Source organism: Neltuma alba, unplaced genomic scaffold, assembly GCF_004799145.2.
Source record: "Neltuma alba isolate B1F8T4 unplaced genomic scaffold, ASM479914v2 tig00010294_pilon, whole genome shotgun sequence".
Taxonomy (NCBI): Eukaryota; Viridiplantae; Streptophyta; class Magnoliopsida; order Fabales; family Fabaceae; genus Neltuma; species Neltuma alba.
This window is the reverse complement of record NW_021635212.1, coordinates 161,733-178,996: the sequence shown is the minus strand read 5'-3', so window position 1 is coordinate 178,996 and position 17,264 is coordinate 161,733. Positions and strand designations below refer to the sequence as shown.

General features: G+C 32.2%; 1 protein-coding gene and 1 non-coding gene across 2 annotated transcripts; one reads left to right on the top strand and one right to left on the bottom strand.

Annotated features, from left to right (window-relative positions):
* Nucleotides 1-4,876: 4,876 nt before the first annotated feature.
* LOC114755629 (small nucleolar RNA snoR2/U65) lies at nucleotides 4,877-5,028 on the top strand. Its single transcript, XR_003741331.1, has one exon. It is a non-coding gene; the product is annotated as a small nucleolar RNA snoR2/U65 (small nucleolar RNA).
* A 4,226-nt stretch (nucleotides 5,029-9,254) lies between these two features.
* Nucleotides 9,255-11,408, bottom strand: LOC114755552 (UPF0481 protein At3g47200-like). Its single transcript, XM_028944443.1, has 2 exons — nucleotides 10,821-11,408; nucleotides 9,255-10,064 (listed from the first exon to the last, which is right to left on the bottom strand). The coding sequence occupies exons 1-2, from the start codon at nucleotides 11,406-11,408 to the stop codon at nucleotides 9,255-9,257; spliced, it is 1,398 nt and encodes a 465-aa protein (XP_028800276.1).
* Between the last annotated feature and the right edge of the window lie 5,856 nt (nucleotides 11,409-17,264).

The following is a 17,264-nucleotide window of genomic DNA, read 5'->3' as shown; positions in this document are numbered from 1 at the left end:
AATTGCAGCCAAGTTGAACCCTTCATGCAGTAAGTATATCATATAAGCTCACTAGCTTTTACACTTTATATTTGTTTCTCACTGACTCTTCTAACAAATTACACTTTACTGTAGTGAGTTTAGGAGTTACCTCAGGTGTCAACTACGGGGGCGTGCGTGTTCTGCTGACATTGATAAAAGAGTTCACAAAGAGTTTTCTAGTTGGTTTACATGTCGAATACGTAATGACAACAGCCCATACACAGATGAATTCAAAGCTCTTTCTCTCGGTCCGTTAGACCATGCACGAAGGTTTACTACGTATAATGTCAACGGCTTCAAGTTCTGTACAGTTGGACATGATCAGGGATTGCTCACACAAAACTCTGGAGTTTGCGGGACATTCGGAACGAGATGTTATGCTAGCAGCAGTGATGGCAATATGCGCTTTGGAGGCGTCACTTACTATGGAAAGCTAATTGACATTATTGAGTTGAGTTACCAGCTTTTCACCGTAACACTGCTCAAGTGCTCTTGGGCAAATACGACAACTTCACGAGGACTCGCTACTGACCATTTGGGCATCACCTCAGTTAATTTCTCTAGACTTATTCATACGGGAGCATCTAAAGATGATGAGCCATATATCCTTGCTTCCGAGGCACACCAGGTTTACTATGTCGAGGACGAGAAACATAAAGATTGGAATATGGTCGTTCACCTCAAGCCACGGGATCTTTATGATATGGGTGATGGTGACATTATTTATGACAGTGAACCCTTTCAACCCTCGAATTTTGAAGACTTCTTTCCTCAAGGAGATGATAATTTGCCAATTATCAGGTATACGTCTTTTCTTAAATTATTTAAATAATTAACTACTAATTACTAATTTCTTCTAAATACATTATAATTATAACAAATTTTTTTTAAATATGTCCTTTCAGGCCAGATGATGATGAAGAATAGCAGCATCCAAAATTTTTATTATTAAAAAAAAATTTTCCTTCCATAAATACATATATAAATTAAAATTTGTATAGCTTTTTAAAAAAAAAAATAATAAATTTGTAGCGGTTATGTAACTGCTACAAATTTATTACCGGAAATATTCCCTGACAAGTACATATATGTATAAATTAAAATTGGTTTAGATTTTTAAAAAATAAAAAATTATAATTTGTAGCGGTTATATAACCGCTACAAAATATAACCGCTACAAATACTGGCGGTTAGATGTACGCTAGAAAATGACAAACAACTACAAAATAAAATAAAACGCTACAAAGAAATCGCTACAAATGCGTCGCTGATCTTTATAAATATCATATCATCTCTACATTCATTTACTCCATCTCTTTTCTTTCCTCTCCTATTCTTCCTCATAATTCTCTCTTTTTTTCTTACTCTCTCATATGGTGGTTTCTTTCTCTTCACTGTATGGTAAGTGAATTTTATTTTATAAGTCATTGTATCTTTTATTTGTTTTTACTTATAATTTACTAACATATTTATTTCTCTTTTTCTTTTGGATTTTTCTTCTTCACACTTGTCATGCCCTCCTCAACTGATTTAAATACTTCTCAACATAACACTTTAGGTTCAATATTACAAACTATCTCATCTTCAATTCAACTATCTTATTAAATATTCAATTCAATTATCTTATTAAATTAAATTCACTTCTTTTGACACACTCATAATTTAATTACATATTGTTTTTTACAAAATTCAAATATATAAAATGTAATACATAACTAATTATACAAATTAAAAAAAATTATCCAACACAATCTATTTAATGGTTTTTAAATTTATAATATTATATTTTCTAATAATGAAAAACCATAAAAAATTTTCTGCCTCGGAAAACATTTCTAGCAGTTGAAAACTGCTAGAAATAAAAAAAAATAGCAGGAATAGTTCGTGAAATTAAATTTTTACGCCAAATTTTTTAGCGGTTCAAACCGCTAGAAATGTTTTGGCGCCAATTGAAAAATTTAATTTGCCGGCAAAATTTGATTTTCCACGAAATTTCTAGCGGTTCTAGAACGGCTAGAAATTTTGGCGCCATAATGCAAATTTTTAATTCCCGGCAAAATGAGATTTGGTTCAGAATTTTCTCGCGCGGTTATATACCCGCTACAAATTTTTCTAGCGGTTTCTGCCTGCTAGAAATTTCGTCTCCTATTGCTAACGTGTTCTAGCGGTTATTAAACCGCTAGAAAGTTTTTGGCGTTTTGACCATACCGTGTAGTAATTGCTATAACCGCTAAAACTTTTTTCTTGCACTTGATTTTCTAGCGGTTTTTGTAACCGCTACAAATGATATTTGTAGGGGTTAAAACCGCTAGAAATGTCTCAATTTAACCGCTACAATTTACATATTTTTTTGTGGTGTAGTTTTCTTAATTTATTCAAATTAGTTAAGTAGTTCTTATATTAAGAACCATAGGTAGTAATATATATCTGACTTCTCAAATGTTATAGTCTGAGTGGCTCCATCTTCGCGACTATAGGGCCAAGGGCTAGCTAGTTTAAGTATGTGTATGTTTTTTTTAATTATTTGATATATTTTTCAATCATTTTGATAATTATATTATTTGGCTAGTATTTGCTTGAAATTATCTTAGTTCTTTATAAATGACATGATCTAACCTGATGTGAAAATATCAATAATTTATATAATAATGCATATTTTTCTATTAGAATTCGAAATAACAATTTGATTTGCTTTATTTTTAGTTATTTAGACCTTAATTTCAAACTTTAGTTTGTTAATATTTATGATTTAAATTAAAAAATGACCTACTTTAAATTTTAAATGATGATTTGATTTATATTTTATGTGTTATTATCTCTAGCAATGAAGATCACATCAATGATGTTGCTATTGTTAAGTATTGAAAAAAAATGAAATTTTGTAAACTGGCCTAAAATTTCGCGCGGCCTGAGCCTCCGACATAAAGGCTGAGTTTTGTAAAATGGCTCCAGCGGCCCGTGAAAGGCCGGCCCATTTCCCAGTCCTCCGGTTAATGCGCCTTTAGCAGGTCTTTCGTTTCAGATGGAGGAAGTGACGGAGGGAGTAGCAAAATCCTCTCGGTCACGACCACCCAAATACGCCTCCTTTTTGGCTTTCCCAGTTCCCAAAAAGGAATTTCCGAGAGAAAGGTCAAAGCAGATGAAACGGGTAATATCTCCCCCTGCCCCTTTTGTTAATCCATTTCATGTCGTGCTATAGGCGAGTTTTATTCTAGAACTATGATATCTTTTAAAATCAAAGTTCTATGATGAATTTTAGTCCATCCCATGTTGTTCTGATTTTTCATTAAAGTAAATTCATTTCGAGAATGGGATGGTTTAGTATGAATTCTCTTTGTGAATTCTACAGATTCACCTTCGATAGCAATAATATTCTGTTTCCGTAATCCCTATTGTCGATTGATCTTCATGTCAAAACTTCATCGTCATTTGATGTTTTCGTTTAGGGCAGTGGGTTGGTTAAATCTTATTCGTCTGTGAAATTCTCATGGGGGAGTGCGTTGTTTTATTGGAGTTGTCGTGATGGAATTCTTCTGCTAAGTCTTAACAGTATGGATTTATTCTGAGGAGTTTGTGTTTGATTCCTTATTCGTGGCCAATATTTTCTCACATGTAAGTAGTGAAATATAAGGGTCCCTTATGTGCAAAGTTGCGTTCATTTCTTTTGCATATGTTTGCTGCTGTTTGGACTATTAATGATGAATATATGAGGAAGCGTTTTGGTGTATATTGTATTTGGCCCGTGTTAGCCGACTGATAAGTGAGCAAAGTAAGTGTACATAAGACTTAGCGTACTAAGCATTTCAGATGAGAAAGGGATCATAATTTATATAAATTTTACCCTGAGGTCTTGTTCTCTTACATTTTCAAATTTTCTGTTTAGTTCCAAAAAAATCTTGAGGATGGGGGGTTTCGTTGGTTACATTCGTTTGGTGATTATTCAAGATAACGGTGATGGATTTTGTTCTGGGTAGTTCATGTTTAATTTTCCTTTTTTCACCATTATTTTTCATGTGTAAGTGGTGTATTCACTTTCTTATCTTTCTTTCTTTGTTTTTCCCCCCTACTCTCTTTTGGCCAAAGGGAATACATTCCTTAAGAAAGATTAAAACCAGTACATCATAGGCAAAGTAAACATTATCCAAAACCACAAAAAGAGATAGCAGGCAACATCTGATCTATAGGCTCCTCAAACGAGCACAATGCTAGAACTAAAGGGATTGTAGGTTTTACAAGTCAATCATAAAGGCGCAAGCCCAACAACAGTTCCTTAGCACTTTCAAAAGAAGCTAGGTTGCTAAGCTGAGAAACATCTTTGGAAGGAAAATTGCCCTCAAATAAGAAGTTCCACCAAACATAGCACTGCTAAGAATATTTATAAGATGTTTGCTATAAGAGAGAACCAACAGCTTCGTGTCATCTAGATCTTCAATTGATCAGTTTCTCATTTAGCGGGTCATTCTGTGAAAAGCTGTGTTCGTTTCTTTCGCATGTGTTTGCAGCTGTTTGAACTGTTAAGAATATATGCAGATGTGGTTGGGTCACTCAAATCCAATTGTGCTTTTTCTATGTTAGTCAACTGATAAAGAATCTCCTAAAAAAAGTCGGTGCATGGATTAGTACCCATGATTGTGTAGTATTATGCAAGATATGGTTGAGCATTTTAGTTTTTCTGATTAAGAAATAGACATATCCTATGAGGAAGAGATCCCAAATTGATTGGCAGTGTTGTGCGTTGAAATAGGTCTATGTGGTTTTTCTTTATTTTTATTTTTAATCGTTTTTTGTGTGATCTTTTCTAGGGGCCATTTTGTTTGTGATGTGAGGGTATTACCACTGTACTGCTTTTAGGGTAAGTCCAAATGTCCCATCTCCGGTAGCCATTGGAGTAATGACCGGCGATGCTATGATTGGACTTAGAGCAAGATTATTCCATTTCACATCCTGGTAGGAACTGTGGTTCCTATTTTCTTTGGATCCATGGTGTTAATTTCTGGGATTACATATTTCTCTCTGTTTTATTTTTTTAAACGTGTTTTCTATTTAATGGTATACATTACTTGAAGTTTATGAGTACTTAGGTTGCGTTTGATAAGAAGCATTGAAAATGAGGGATTGAGATTGGGATGGCAATTGCGAAAAATCATTAAAATAGTATTTAGTATGAGTAATTGCTTATTATGTGGGATTAGAGAAACCCATAGAAGTGGGATTGGGGAATACCACTTCCCCCTATAGTATTCTCCAATCCAACATATATGGGTTTGGCTAATCTCATATAATAAGCAATTACTCATATTAAATATTATTTTAATAGATTTTCTCAATTGTAATTCTAATCTCAATTCCTCATTTTTAATGTTTCGTACCAAACAGGACTTTAAGTTAAAAGTTGGAATTGTTGGTTGAATACTTTGATGTGAATCTCTGGCTTACGGAGGCTACATACTTAGTATGCTTTTAAGATGGTTTAGAATTTTTGCAAATGTAGATGGAAAGGATGGGTCTGACGAATATACTGTCCACCTACGATAGAGACTAATCTCTCATGTTGTAGTGAGAGCACAAGGCAAATCTCTCCCAGTTAGGTGATTGTATTGATATCGAGGGTTGAAATCGAACCCTGACCGCATGATTAAGGGGGTGTTTGGATACAAACCAAACCATGGTTTCAAAAGTGTTTTTACGAATTACGAAGTAAATATGTAGAGGAGGTTATCTCGTTAAGCGGAAAGGTGCTTCTGAAACCGCGGTTTTGAGAATGTCAAACACCCCCCAAGTGACGAGAGTTCCTACTACTAATGTTAACGTGGCGGTAAATACTACCTCGTTTGCTTAATATAAGATCTAGTAAATTAATTTAAAAATATTAAAAAAATTACTAAATTATCTAATTATAGCATATATTACATGATCTTTCTAAAATATTTTCGTTTATTATTATATTATATATTGATTTATAAATGAGACAAATTAGTTAGAAAAAAATGATAAGTACAAATACTTTAAAGTAATTTAAAGTAATTGAATAATTTTTAAAATTTTTTCAAATTAGTCAGTGGGGGTATGTTATTAAGTAGTATTTTTATTCTTTAGTCTGGTGCAGCTGGCCATCCTAAACTTGTAACGTAAATCATCCCACCTACATGGTTAATTTAATCTTCAGAGAGTAAAATTTCTTCCCGAGTTGCAGACTACTCGTTTATCAATTTCTTTTCCGAAAAATGTGTGATTAAAAAATTCCAGTAAATGTTTTAAGTGAGCATGTGTTACACTTCCTTCTGAGTGAAGGTTGTGATTTCAATCCTATTTATAACTTTAGGCTGCTGAGATCTGTCAAAAATATATTTATACGAAAAGAAAAACAAAGCATCATGGGAAAGCATTGAGACACAAATTTTCTTTGTCCCCCTCATTTCGCATAGCCTATCTCACTTTTCCAAGTTTTCACCACATGGCTTCACTTTGCTTAGTTATGGACTCACCATGACATTATATCTTGTTTGCATTATACACACATACATACATGTAAACATTATCATTCTGAGTTGGCATAATCGTGTACGTGAATATTTTCCAATAGTCAAACAACGTGGCGATGAGTCAGCAAGTTTAACTTTTTCTTTATTTTTGTGAAGCTACAAAAAATTTAATCAATTATTATGCAGCTGGGAACGTTTGTTTCCTGTAAAAAGTAGCATGCCCATGTGATTGTTGAGATTTAATTTAAAATAAGCGGGGTATCTTTTGTGCGTTTATAACTTGTTAGGTTTTTTTTGGGTCAAGCATAACTTAATAGTCTAACCACAATCTTAAATTGAGAATGTTTTGATTTTATATAAATTTATACTTATATTTGAAATTGACTGATATATATATGTATATATATATTTTTATTATATAAGTAGTTTTCTAAAATCAAACATAACGCAGAAAGAGTCTTTTTAAACTTGAGAGAGACCAAAAGAACATTATATTTTAGACGAAGTTTAACTTATATTTTTTGCCTATGAATAAGGTATCTTGCTTGTCTCATATAAATAATACTAATAAAGTAGTATGTTTTATTATAGGTTTTATATTTTACAATAATCAATGGGAACGAGACAATTCATTAATATAACATCATCTTTTTTGTCTGCCAACTAACATAACATGACCAGGCATTATCCTACTTTATTAGTTTATGGGATAATTAATCTCCAGGTCCTTATAGTTTCATCTGATTTTTAATTAGGTCCTTATAAAATTTTTTCTTTTTATCAGATCCTTTTACTTTCATGTGTTTTTAATTAGGTCCTTCTATTTTATTTTCTTTTTATCAGGTCCTTATAGTTTCACTTATTTTTTAATTAGGTGCTTTGTAGTTTTTGAAAAATTATTTATTAACTTTATTCTTTAAAATTAATTTCATTTTTAAATTAATAATTATATAATTGGAAAAAATAATTAATATAATCATTTAGTAATTAATAAATAATCAGAATAATAATTATAAGGACCTGATAAAAAGAAAAAAATTATAAGGACTTGATTAAAATATATGAAAGTATAAGGATCTGATAAAAAGAAAAAAAATTATAGGGACCTAATTAAAAACCAGTTGAAACTATAAGGACTTATATATTAATTATCCCTTAGTTTATTTCATCTTAACAAAGTAGTGAAGCCTTTAATTATTATTGGGTATAGAATTTGAGAAAATAAAAGGAAACCTAGGTATACAACAGGCTAAAGGTGATTTGAGAAAATAGAAGGAAACCTGTTTGTGTGTGTGTAACAGGCTAAAGTTGATCTCTCCCTTGGTGCACTTTATTCTTACCTTCCTCTTCAAAGAAAGAGCCATGCTAGCTCGTCAAGACTTTTTTTTTCCGGTGTATCAAAAAAAAAAAAGCTGGCTAAGATTTCAATTAATTAACAAGTAACAACCAACGTTTGTTATTAAAAGAAAAATAGTTAAAAAAAAATTATTTCTCAAAGATATCTAAAAACTCAGGTTTTTGAGTGGATACAATTTATCTTTAGCAGGCATAATTTTTTTTCCTACTTGTGTACCATATTTTTAGCTATATGCAAACGTATTCTATTTCATATATTGTTAAAGATAAGTTACACATAGTTAAAAAAGACTTACATCCGCTGAACATAAATTGTACTAAGGTTCTTAAACATATTTCAAATTCTTTTAGATAATAAATGTTGGAATGGAGGATTTTTTTTTTAAATCAATTTTCTCGCCATTAAATCAAATGGATGCATAAAAGAAAACTAATGAAAAAAAGTATAGTGATGATTCAACTTTTTAGAGGTGAGCATCACAGAAGTGGGGCCTCCATCATGTGTATATCATTTTTGTTACTTTAAAGGAAATCACTTCGAGAATCCTAACTTATTTTAACATTCATTGTAATTTTATTTATTTATATGTTGGCAAAAAAAATTTTTATACATTTATATGGTATGAAGAAGTATGATAATAAATTTGGGGAAAAGAAATTTATTGGTTGATCAAGAGAGACTAATAGACCAAAAAGAAATTGAAAAGAAACAAAAGGGTGCAAGAATACCCATAAGTTTTTGACTGAAGTAACCCCACTGTCACAAGTTTTTCGAAAATATAAAACTACCCATAAAGTTGCAAAATCAGAGGAAAAATGACAGCGTTGAGTTTGTTTAATGATTGTCACTTTTTGTGATATGGGCTACACTAATAGCCTATCCCTTAGTGGTTTAGGATCCAAATCTGGGGATTAGTTTTTTTACGAAGCCAATGTGAGATAGTTAAAAAACTCTTACAAAATATCAAAATTATCCGTAATAAATGTCATTAGTTCGAGCCATTTGTTTAATCAGTTAAAAAGTTTTATAATTTGCTCGGGATATAGGATAAAAATATTGTTACTTTAAATAAAACCTGTTTTATATTAAGGACATGTTAGAAGTACTTGTAATAACGATCATAGAAAATATAAAGTTTGACAAGCCATTTGATTTGAACCCAAAAAAAAAAAAAAAGTAGTCTGGATTTAATTAAGGAAAATGGATGGAAAGAGATCATATTCATAATTAGAACCAAATAGGACACAAAAGGGGCTACGTGGTTTATACCGAGAGCAACTTAAATCCTTCAGAAGATGCTTTGCGCTACCAATAATTATGTGTATTAATATTTCCTTCATATTTTCTCTCTTCACTTTTTTGCATAATCACCACGAGAAAATCAGAACTCCAATTCAAAAATGAGGTTGGGGTCGTCGTCTTGGAAGAAATGGCCCAGCTGGAGGAGGAGATGATGAACTAGAGCTGTCTGGTTGATAGGATTGAAGAATGGTATACACGGTCTGAACAATAGTCAACACAAACAGAAATATTGCAGCAGCAAGAGACAGAATCGCCCATGGATTCCTGAAGTAAGTTTCAATGAGATTAGCTCTCCACTTATTCCATGGCTTCTTGCAATATCTACACACACTCACTTGCACTATATCCAGACCTCCTCCTCCGCGATCAACAGAAACATCCCTAGACAGTGAGTTAAAAAGCTTGGCCACAGCTTTATCACTTCCTAAAGCATTCTGTACAATCCCTTTTTGCTCCAAAATCACCACGTCAATCTCCTTGTCGATGATGTTATCCATGAAGAAGACAAATGAAGAAACCTCGTTGCCTGCTCCTACATGCATGCGTTCGAATGCTATGAGGTTCAACAACGTTGTCTCTGTGCAGTCATCGAGTATTATTGAAGGGATTCTGAGGATTCCGCCATTGAACGAGACATCTTTGAGGCTGTGGGTTCTGCTTGGCTTGAAGGTGATGCCAGCTTCTTGAAGCTCTCTTGCAGAGGGAATGATGATTTCGTCGTCTTCTTCGTGTGTGTTTGATTTGATTGGTTTGGGAATGATTGTGGGGTGAGTGGGTTCATGTTGAAGGAGCGATTTTCTGTAGAGATCTAAGATGTGCAAGGATTTGCCAAAGCTTTTGAAGATTGGAGTTGTGCTGGGCCAAAAGAATTTGAGGATTAGCCTGTTCAACAACTCTGGATCCTATAATATAGTAATGGAACAAAATGAAAATGAAAGAGATTTGTGAATATATAAATCAATTTCTTTATTTTAACAGAAAGTGTTAAAATAATTATTTAAAAAGCTATTCGAGTCAGGTGAATAACTTCTCAATTGAGGATCGTTTTAAATAACTGATTACTTGACAATGAAGATGAGAATCTTTTGGCATAAATAAGAAAGAGCTTGTATTGCTCAAGCTCATCCTTTCTTTCTTTGTTGTTGTTGTTTTTTTTTTTTTTTGGGTCACAGTTCCTCAAACCAATCTATTTGAAATCATTTATAGCCTTTAAAACAAAATTTGGATCTCTCAATCTCAATTACTCAAGTAATAAGAAAAGGGATGGAGACAGAGTGGGACGCAGGTGACAATAATAGTGACAGATAGATCTTATTTCTGCTTGCATCTTTCCCACGCTTGATTAATTGTTAAGTAATTAAGAAAATCCAAAATCCACATGGCACTTCTCTTTATCAAAATGACATAATACAAACATCATAGTTAAAAATGATTTTGCAGTGACAAAAACATCAATCCATATCATTGTTTCTCACAAATTGTCACTAAAAAGTCTCTTGGTGAGGTTAAAATGTTGTAGCAGAAGAGTTGTAGAGAGACGAAACTGGTTGAGTCAACCAGCGCTAGTAAAAGCAAATGAATTAAATATAAGATACAATTTAACTTAATTAAAAATGCCCTAAACATATATAAGATAAAATCCACAATTAAATAAATACCTGGGCTTGGTTTCCCTCAAATTCGATCAGTTTCTCAAGAACCATCATGGGAATCTGATTCTCAAGCATAAGCATATCACGTTTGATATAGGGTATAGTATAGAGTCTTCCATGGCAACTGAAAATAGGATCATTCTGTGCATAATCACCATTATTATCGCAAAATGCAAATCTGAGAACTTCAAGCATGAAACACCCATCAACAATTATCATCTTCAAGAAGCTATGACCATTATTATTCTCGTTCTTGTTCTTCCATTCCAGTGGCTTGTAACAATCCCTCAAGTCGTCTTCCACTTTGGCCATAGTTTTGATCAGCGACTCTAATGGCTTAGCACACCTTCTCAGAAAGTGAATCAGAGCTCTTTGCTTGTGCTCTTCCATGGCTACCAGATGCTTCTTCATGTGGTGATATGGACCAAACGACACCGTTTGAGGGTTGTAAACCTTCTTGTTCAGGTCTGCAACACAGGAAGGAATTGCATAAATGCAATGCTTCTTCCATTTTTGAATCTCCATTGAAGAAGCTTCGTGGTTCTTCAGCTTCTCGTTGATTTGAACCACCCACTGATCAGTTTCAAAATCCATTTGTTTGATGGCACAGTTGCTCTTTCTTCTTTGAATCTCTTGAGATGTGTTTATAGTGATCTCTTTGCATGTAAAGAACGAAACTTGTATTCTTCTCTTGAAACAAATGATTAAATTAATGTATTCATGATTTATTAATCTACTTTACGTTCTATGATTCCTTACTTGCCACTTGCTGGTTGTTAATTATTAATTGGATTCTTAGCCGGTAAGATGAAGATAAGAATAAGTTTACCAGCTGCCCTATCTAGCACTCTATATACCAAGTTTCTCTTTTATTTTGTGATCTTGGAAGCCCAAAAAGAATTAAAATTCTCGTTGTTTTGTTTTTTTCGTGGTTGTATGAAATAAAATAGAAGTACTCTGCGTAATATAACAATTCATTAATACTAATATAATACTGTAATACATGAAGTGAAACTCTATATGTATATGTATAATCGCTGGGGTAAGGAAACTAAATAATCAGACACCATTCTAATTTATTTCATTCCAAAATCAAAGGCAATGAACAGGTTAGTTCTTTTGGGTTTTCGAAATTCAGAAAGCATTAAGGATAACTTGGTATATAAAAATGCTAAAAACGGCCTTTAATTTCGGCGGCTAGTGAACCTGTTCTTAACTTGGCGTTAGAAAAAAGAGTAGAGCGTCCAGGGCTAAGAATCCATTTAATTTGGAACCAACAATCAGCAAGAAAGGAATTTTAGGACGTAAAATAGATTGATAAATTATGATTATATTAAATTAATCATTTACTTGAAGATGAGAGAAGAGCACAGGTTTATTTTCTCTCTTCACAAGGAAGGAAGAAATTAGAGATCGAACAAATGGATTTTGTAAACAGATGAGTGGGTGGTTCAAATTAACAAGAAGCTGAAGAGCCATGAATCTTCTTCAATGGAGATTCAAGGACGGAAGAAGCATTACATTTATGTAAATTCAGACCTGAACAAGAAGGCCTACAACCCCTGGCCAAACGGTGTCGTTTGGTCCATACCACCACATGAAGTAGCTAGCATCTGGTAGCCATGGAAGAGCACAAGCAAAGAGCTCTGGTCCTCCACTTTATGAGGAGGTGTTGGAACTCCTCATTAAAAGTATGACCAAAGCGGAAGACGACTTGAGGGATTGTTACATGCCACTCCAATGGAAGAACAAGAAAGAGAATAATGATCATGGCTTCTTGAAGATGATGATTGTTGATATGGGTGTTTCATGCTTGAAGTTCTGAGATTTGCAGATTGTGATAATGATGGTGACTATGCAGACAACGATCCTCTTTTTAGTTGCCATGGGAGACTTTGTATCATATTTTGTCGCACTTTTTAAAAGTAATTCTTTTTAAAAGTAATTTTATGTGTATGAGGTAAGTATATGAAAAGAGCTATACATTGATTTATGTTTTTTCTTTTGCCAAATATACATTGATTTATGTGAAAACACTTATTTTAGGTGATATTGGAGTTTGTCAAACTCCCCCATGTGGAGTGCTCAAACAAAAGTTGCCAATGACCGGAAAAAGTGTTATTGTTATTTGCTAAACAAAAAATATTGATACCTATATAAACGTTGTGAATGACTTGAAAAAGCCACTTTATTACTTGCTAAATAAAAATTATTAATACGCATTAAAATATACTCAATATATTCACAAAAACTTATACTTAAAACTTAGTCTTTAACATATAAACATATATATATTTGCATTATATTAATAGTGAAATATTGGTGGCCTGATAGTCCTTTTTAAATTTGGCACAACTACCCGGCAGTGATGGGATCAAATTCTACCACAAAACCTTTTTATGCAAAAAGCTCTAAGAGAGGTACCCATATTCAGTATTTGACAATGTCTCAAATAGGATTACGTCAAATAGAAGGATACCTATGCCTACAAAAAAAAAAAGCTCTTTATAGACTGCCAGATCAAAAATTAAATTCTCTATATATGGTCCTTATTACAAGTATTTTTAACATGTCCTTCATATAAAATATGTTTTCCTAATCATTTTTGTAATCTTACAGTCGTAACAAATTATGAAACCTTTTGACTTCTAATTGTTGTGAATATAAGTGGGTGTATCAAGAGTAAAATGTCATATTGCTCAAGAGAGAGGAGATTCAAGTGTATATAAACTATCTCACATTTTTAGACTAGTGAATGGACCTAGAGGAGAAGAAGAATCTTGGGCGACGGTCCGATGGAAAAAAACTCAGTTGAAAACTGGCAATTTTCCCCTGGTACACAAGTTAAGAAAGTACTTGGCGCTTTTTACAGAAAACTTTTGCAAATGGGTTAATGCTTGCTAACGTCTAGAAAATCAATTTTGAGTACCTCTAAAGTTTACAACTGAAGGTTTAAATAGTGTTTATTGTGTCAATGTCTGAAACCAAAGATTTAATCGTGTTTATTGTCATACGTGTGGTGTCCAGCATCCAAATGCTCCGTGGCCCTATATAAAAGGATTTGGGACTTCGGTACACTGGCTCTTGAGTTTTCGAGCACTCATCCTCTCCCCTACGATTTTCTCCTCTCATTCCTTTGCTACTGAGTTACATCTATAGTTTTGTTGTTCTGTCACCTTGTTTGCTGTAAGAGGGGCTTGTTTAATCCTGGACAACATCTCATCGACTTTACCTTCGGTGAGGAATAACTCTTAAGGGTAGTGTCCCTACCACGATTTTGTGTCTTCAGCACGATTCCAACCAATTCACTATCCAGTTGTTTCAACGATCTTCTAACACTAATTAAACAAATGATTCCAACTAGTCACATTTGTTGAGAAGCAAATACAACATGCAACTTTTGAAGTGAGTAGGGTGACAAGCTAATTCTTCAATGCTAGCTAACAGAAAATGATATATATTCCCTTGAATGAGTTTGGCTACTCATCACTCTTGATGAGAATTTCAAACTCATCAGATCTAGACAGTATAGATTTGATCTAGATAATCCAATTTTTTTAAAAAAATAATTATTTTAATGGGTATAGAATAAAATAATTTTTATTTAAAAATAATTAATTAAAAATATTAATTTGGACGGCCCATATTGCTTAGGATATTAGGTGTCAATTTCTTTCCTTTGTGCTAAATTTGGAGCAAGGAACAGGCAAAAACTACTGCCTTAAAAAAAAAAACTCATTACGTCATAAGATATCAACGTTGGATCTGAATCTATTGAAAATTCTACAAATAAAACGAATGCATAACTTTCTATCACTATTTAAAATCCTATTTTAAAAAACTAAATTTTCTTCTGTGATGTGATTTAAATTATACTAGCTTCTTAATATAAGAGCTAGTTGACTAATTTGAACAGATTAAGAAAATTAGTTAAGTTAGTTATTTGTAATAAATAGATTTGTGTTTTCTAAAATATCCTTGCTAGTAATATATATTAGCTAGAAATAGTTAATTACTATTCGATAAAATTTTTAACATATGTAACGACTACAAAACATGGATAAATATGAGATACAAAGTAAATTAGGATTTTATATTTAAGACCAAATTGAATGTCAAATTAATTCTTATATTAAGGATAAGAGGTTTTTAAATTATCCTCTGGCCTTTTTTTTTTTAAGTTTTTCAGATTATATATTTTTAATAACTAGTCATCCTATTTCATATCCTTTCATATCCTTTACCCCTTAATTATACTCAACTAAAACTCACCCGTGTCATTTATCCAATCCTTTTTTCTTAAGGTGGCTTCGTTAACAATAAGTCACGTTACTATGTATATCGTGATTAATGTAATTTCATATGGATTTTATATTTTTAAAAATGGATATAAATTTCATATTTTATGGTGAACTTCTTGAGTTTTAGAGAGAAAATAATCACAATAATAATAAGGTTTGATCATCCAAACGCTTCAATCTTTTATTTTATGAAATAAATTACAATTTTTAAATATAAATAATTAATATTTTATAGATTCACATACAATGCAGAGAATTCTAATAAATTAAAGAAATAGTTAAAAAAATTAAATTACTTGTTCGTATGGAGAAATTAATAGAGAATTCATATATATTAACATTCTACCTCATTTTATTTACAGAGTTATATAGGGCCACGTAGGGATTATAGTAAAGGACCAAAAATTTATATAATCCTTTAATATAATTAATTTTATTTTTTAGTACAGGAGCATCGCAAATTTTTCAATCACATTTGTTGTCATTTGATTATGTAAAAAGATTAAAATTTAATCATGCTTTGTCAACATTTAATTTTTGAGTTACCATTTAAATTTTCGAAAATATTTAACAGGGTTAAGATTAAGAGGCGGAAAATATAATTTTAAATTTAAGGGACTAAACTAAATCTTATGTGAAATTAGCGGACCAAACTTATATTTTAGCCTATCTTTTCTAAATCATAAATTTTATTTTTAAGAAAAGTGGCAATTAAAGATAATTTATTTTAGAATTTGCGTATATTAAAATTAGAAACATATTATAATAGAATAATAAAATAAGGGGAAACTAGTTTGGAACTTCTTATAATTTTTATTAGTTTGGAATCAGGTCTTTGCAATTTTTTTTTCTTTTTATTAGATCCTTTAACTTTCTCCTGTTATATAGGTCCATTAATCCCTACAGTTAAATAAGACAAACACTGTTATAACTTTCCATTAAATCTTCTCCTCACCCACCCCCATTTGCCCACTTCACTGTTCCTTCCATGGTAAATATCATTAGGTAGTACATTGAGTATGTTTTGCAAAAATTATAGCATCTGGTTTGGTTCAGGTTTGAAGGCCAAGAAGGAAATGTGTTCCTGGGTCATGTCCATATAGCTCACAAGGGTAGGGGAGGAACACAGGGAATGAAGGCGAAGCAAAAAAAGAGAACAAAGCAAAGAACCTCAAAATGGGGGTTTCATACAAAGTTCATTTCTTTGAACTTGAATTACTAAAATAGAATATTCAGAGTCCAGACTAAGGGGAAGCAAATTTGAGATAAGAGGATCGCAGAAAATAGAGGAACAAATGAGAAATAAACTAAATCCAACAATAAAGTAAAGATAAATTCTATAACTAGCATGGATTCAATTTAAGAAACCATTTAAAGGTAGAGAGACTTGTGCAGATCCAGTATTAAAAAACATAGAAGGAAGAAAGTGGAAGTGTGGAAGTATATAAGATGAACAAGTGGGATGCAGCTGGAATTCGAGGTGTTTTCACAAGTTTGATGGACGAGCTCATACTACTCATATCAGTGAGGTCATGAGGACGGCAAGGAAGGAGAAGATGTTGACGGAAAGTTATCATGATATTTGTCTTGTTTAACAGTAGGGATTAATAGACCAAATAGGAGAAAATTAAAGGATCTAATAAAAAGAAAGAAAACCATAAGGACCTGATTTCAAATTGACAACAATTATAAGGACCTCCAAGTTAGTTTCCCATAAAATAACGTGAAATCTACACATTTCAACCTTTTCATTTATCATATCAGTATTAACCACAACTTATGATAATATAAACAAAACTTAACCAACGAATTTTAACGTTAAAACAAATTTGAATATCATATATTTTGCCGTCTTCTAGCTTTATTATCTTAAAACAATTAATATTATCAATATATGCAAATTCACCAGAATTTTTTATGTTTGTAGAGTGGGTCCCTGAGGATCAATGTGTAGATTTCAACCCTCTCTTTTTTTTTTTTTACCATAAGAACAATTAGACATCCAAGCCGTGATCTTTCTATTAGTTAATGAAAAAGCCCAATACAAAAAAACTTTAGAACAATTAGAAAATTACAAAACTGAAACCATTCGTTTTCCACCCACAGAATTTAAAGAACTTAAAGAAGGATATACGCAATCTTTGGTCTT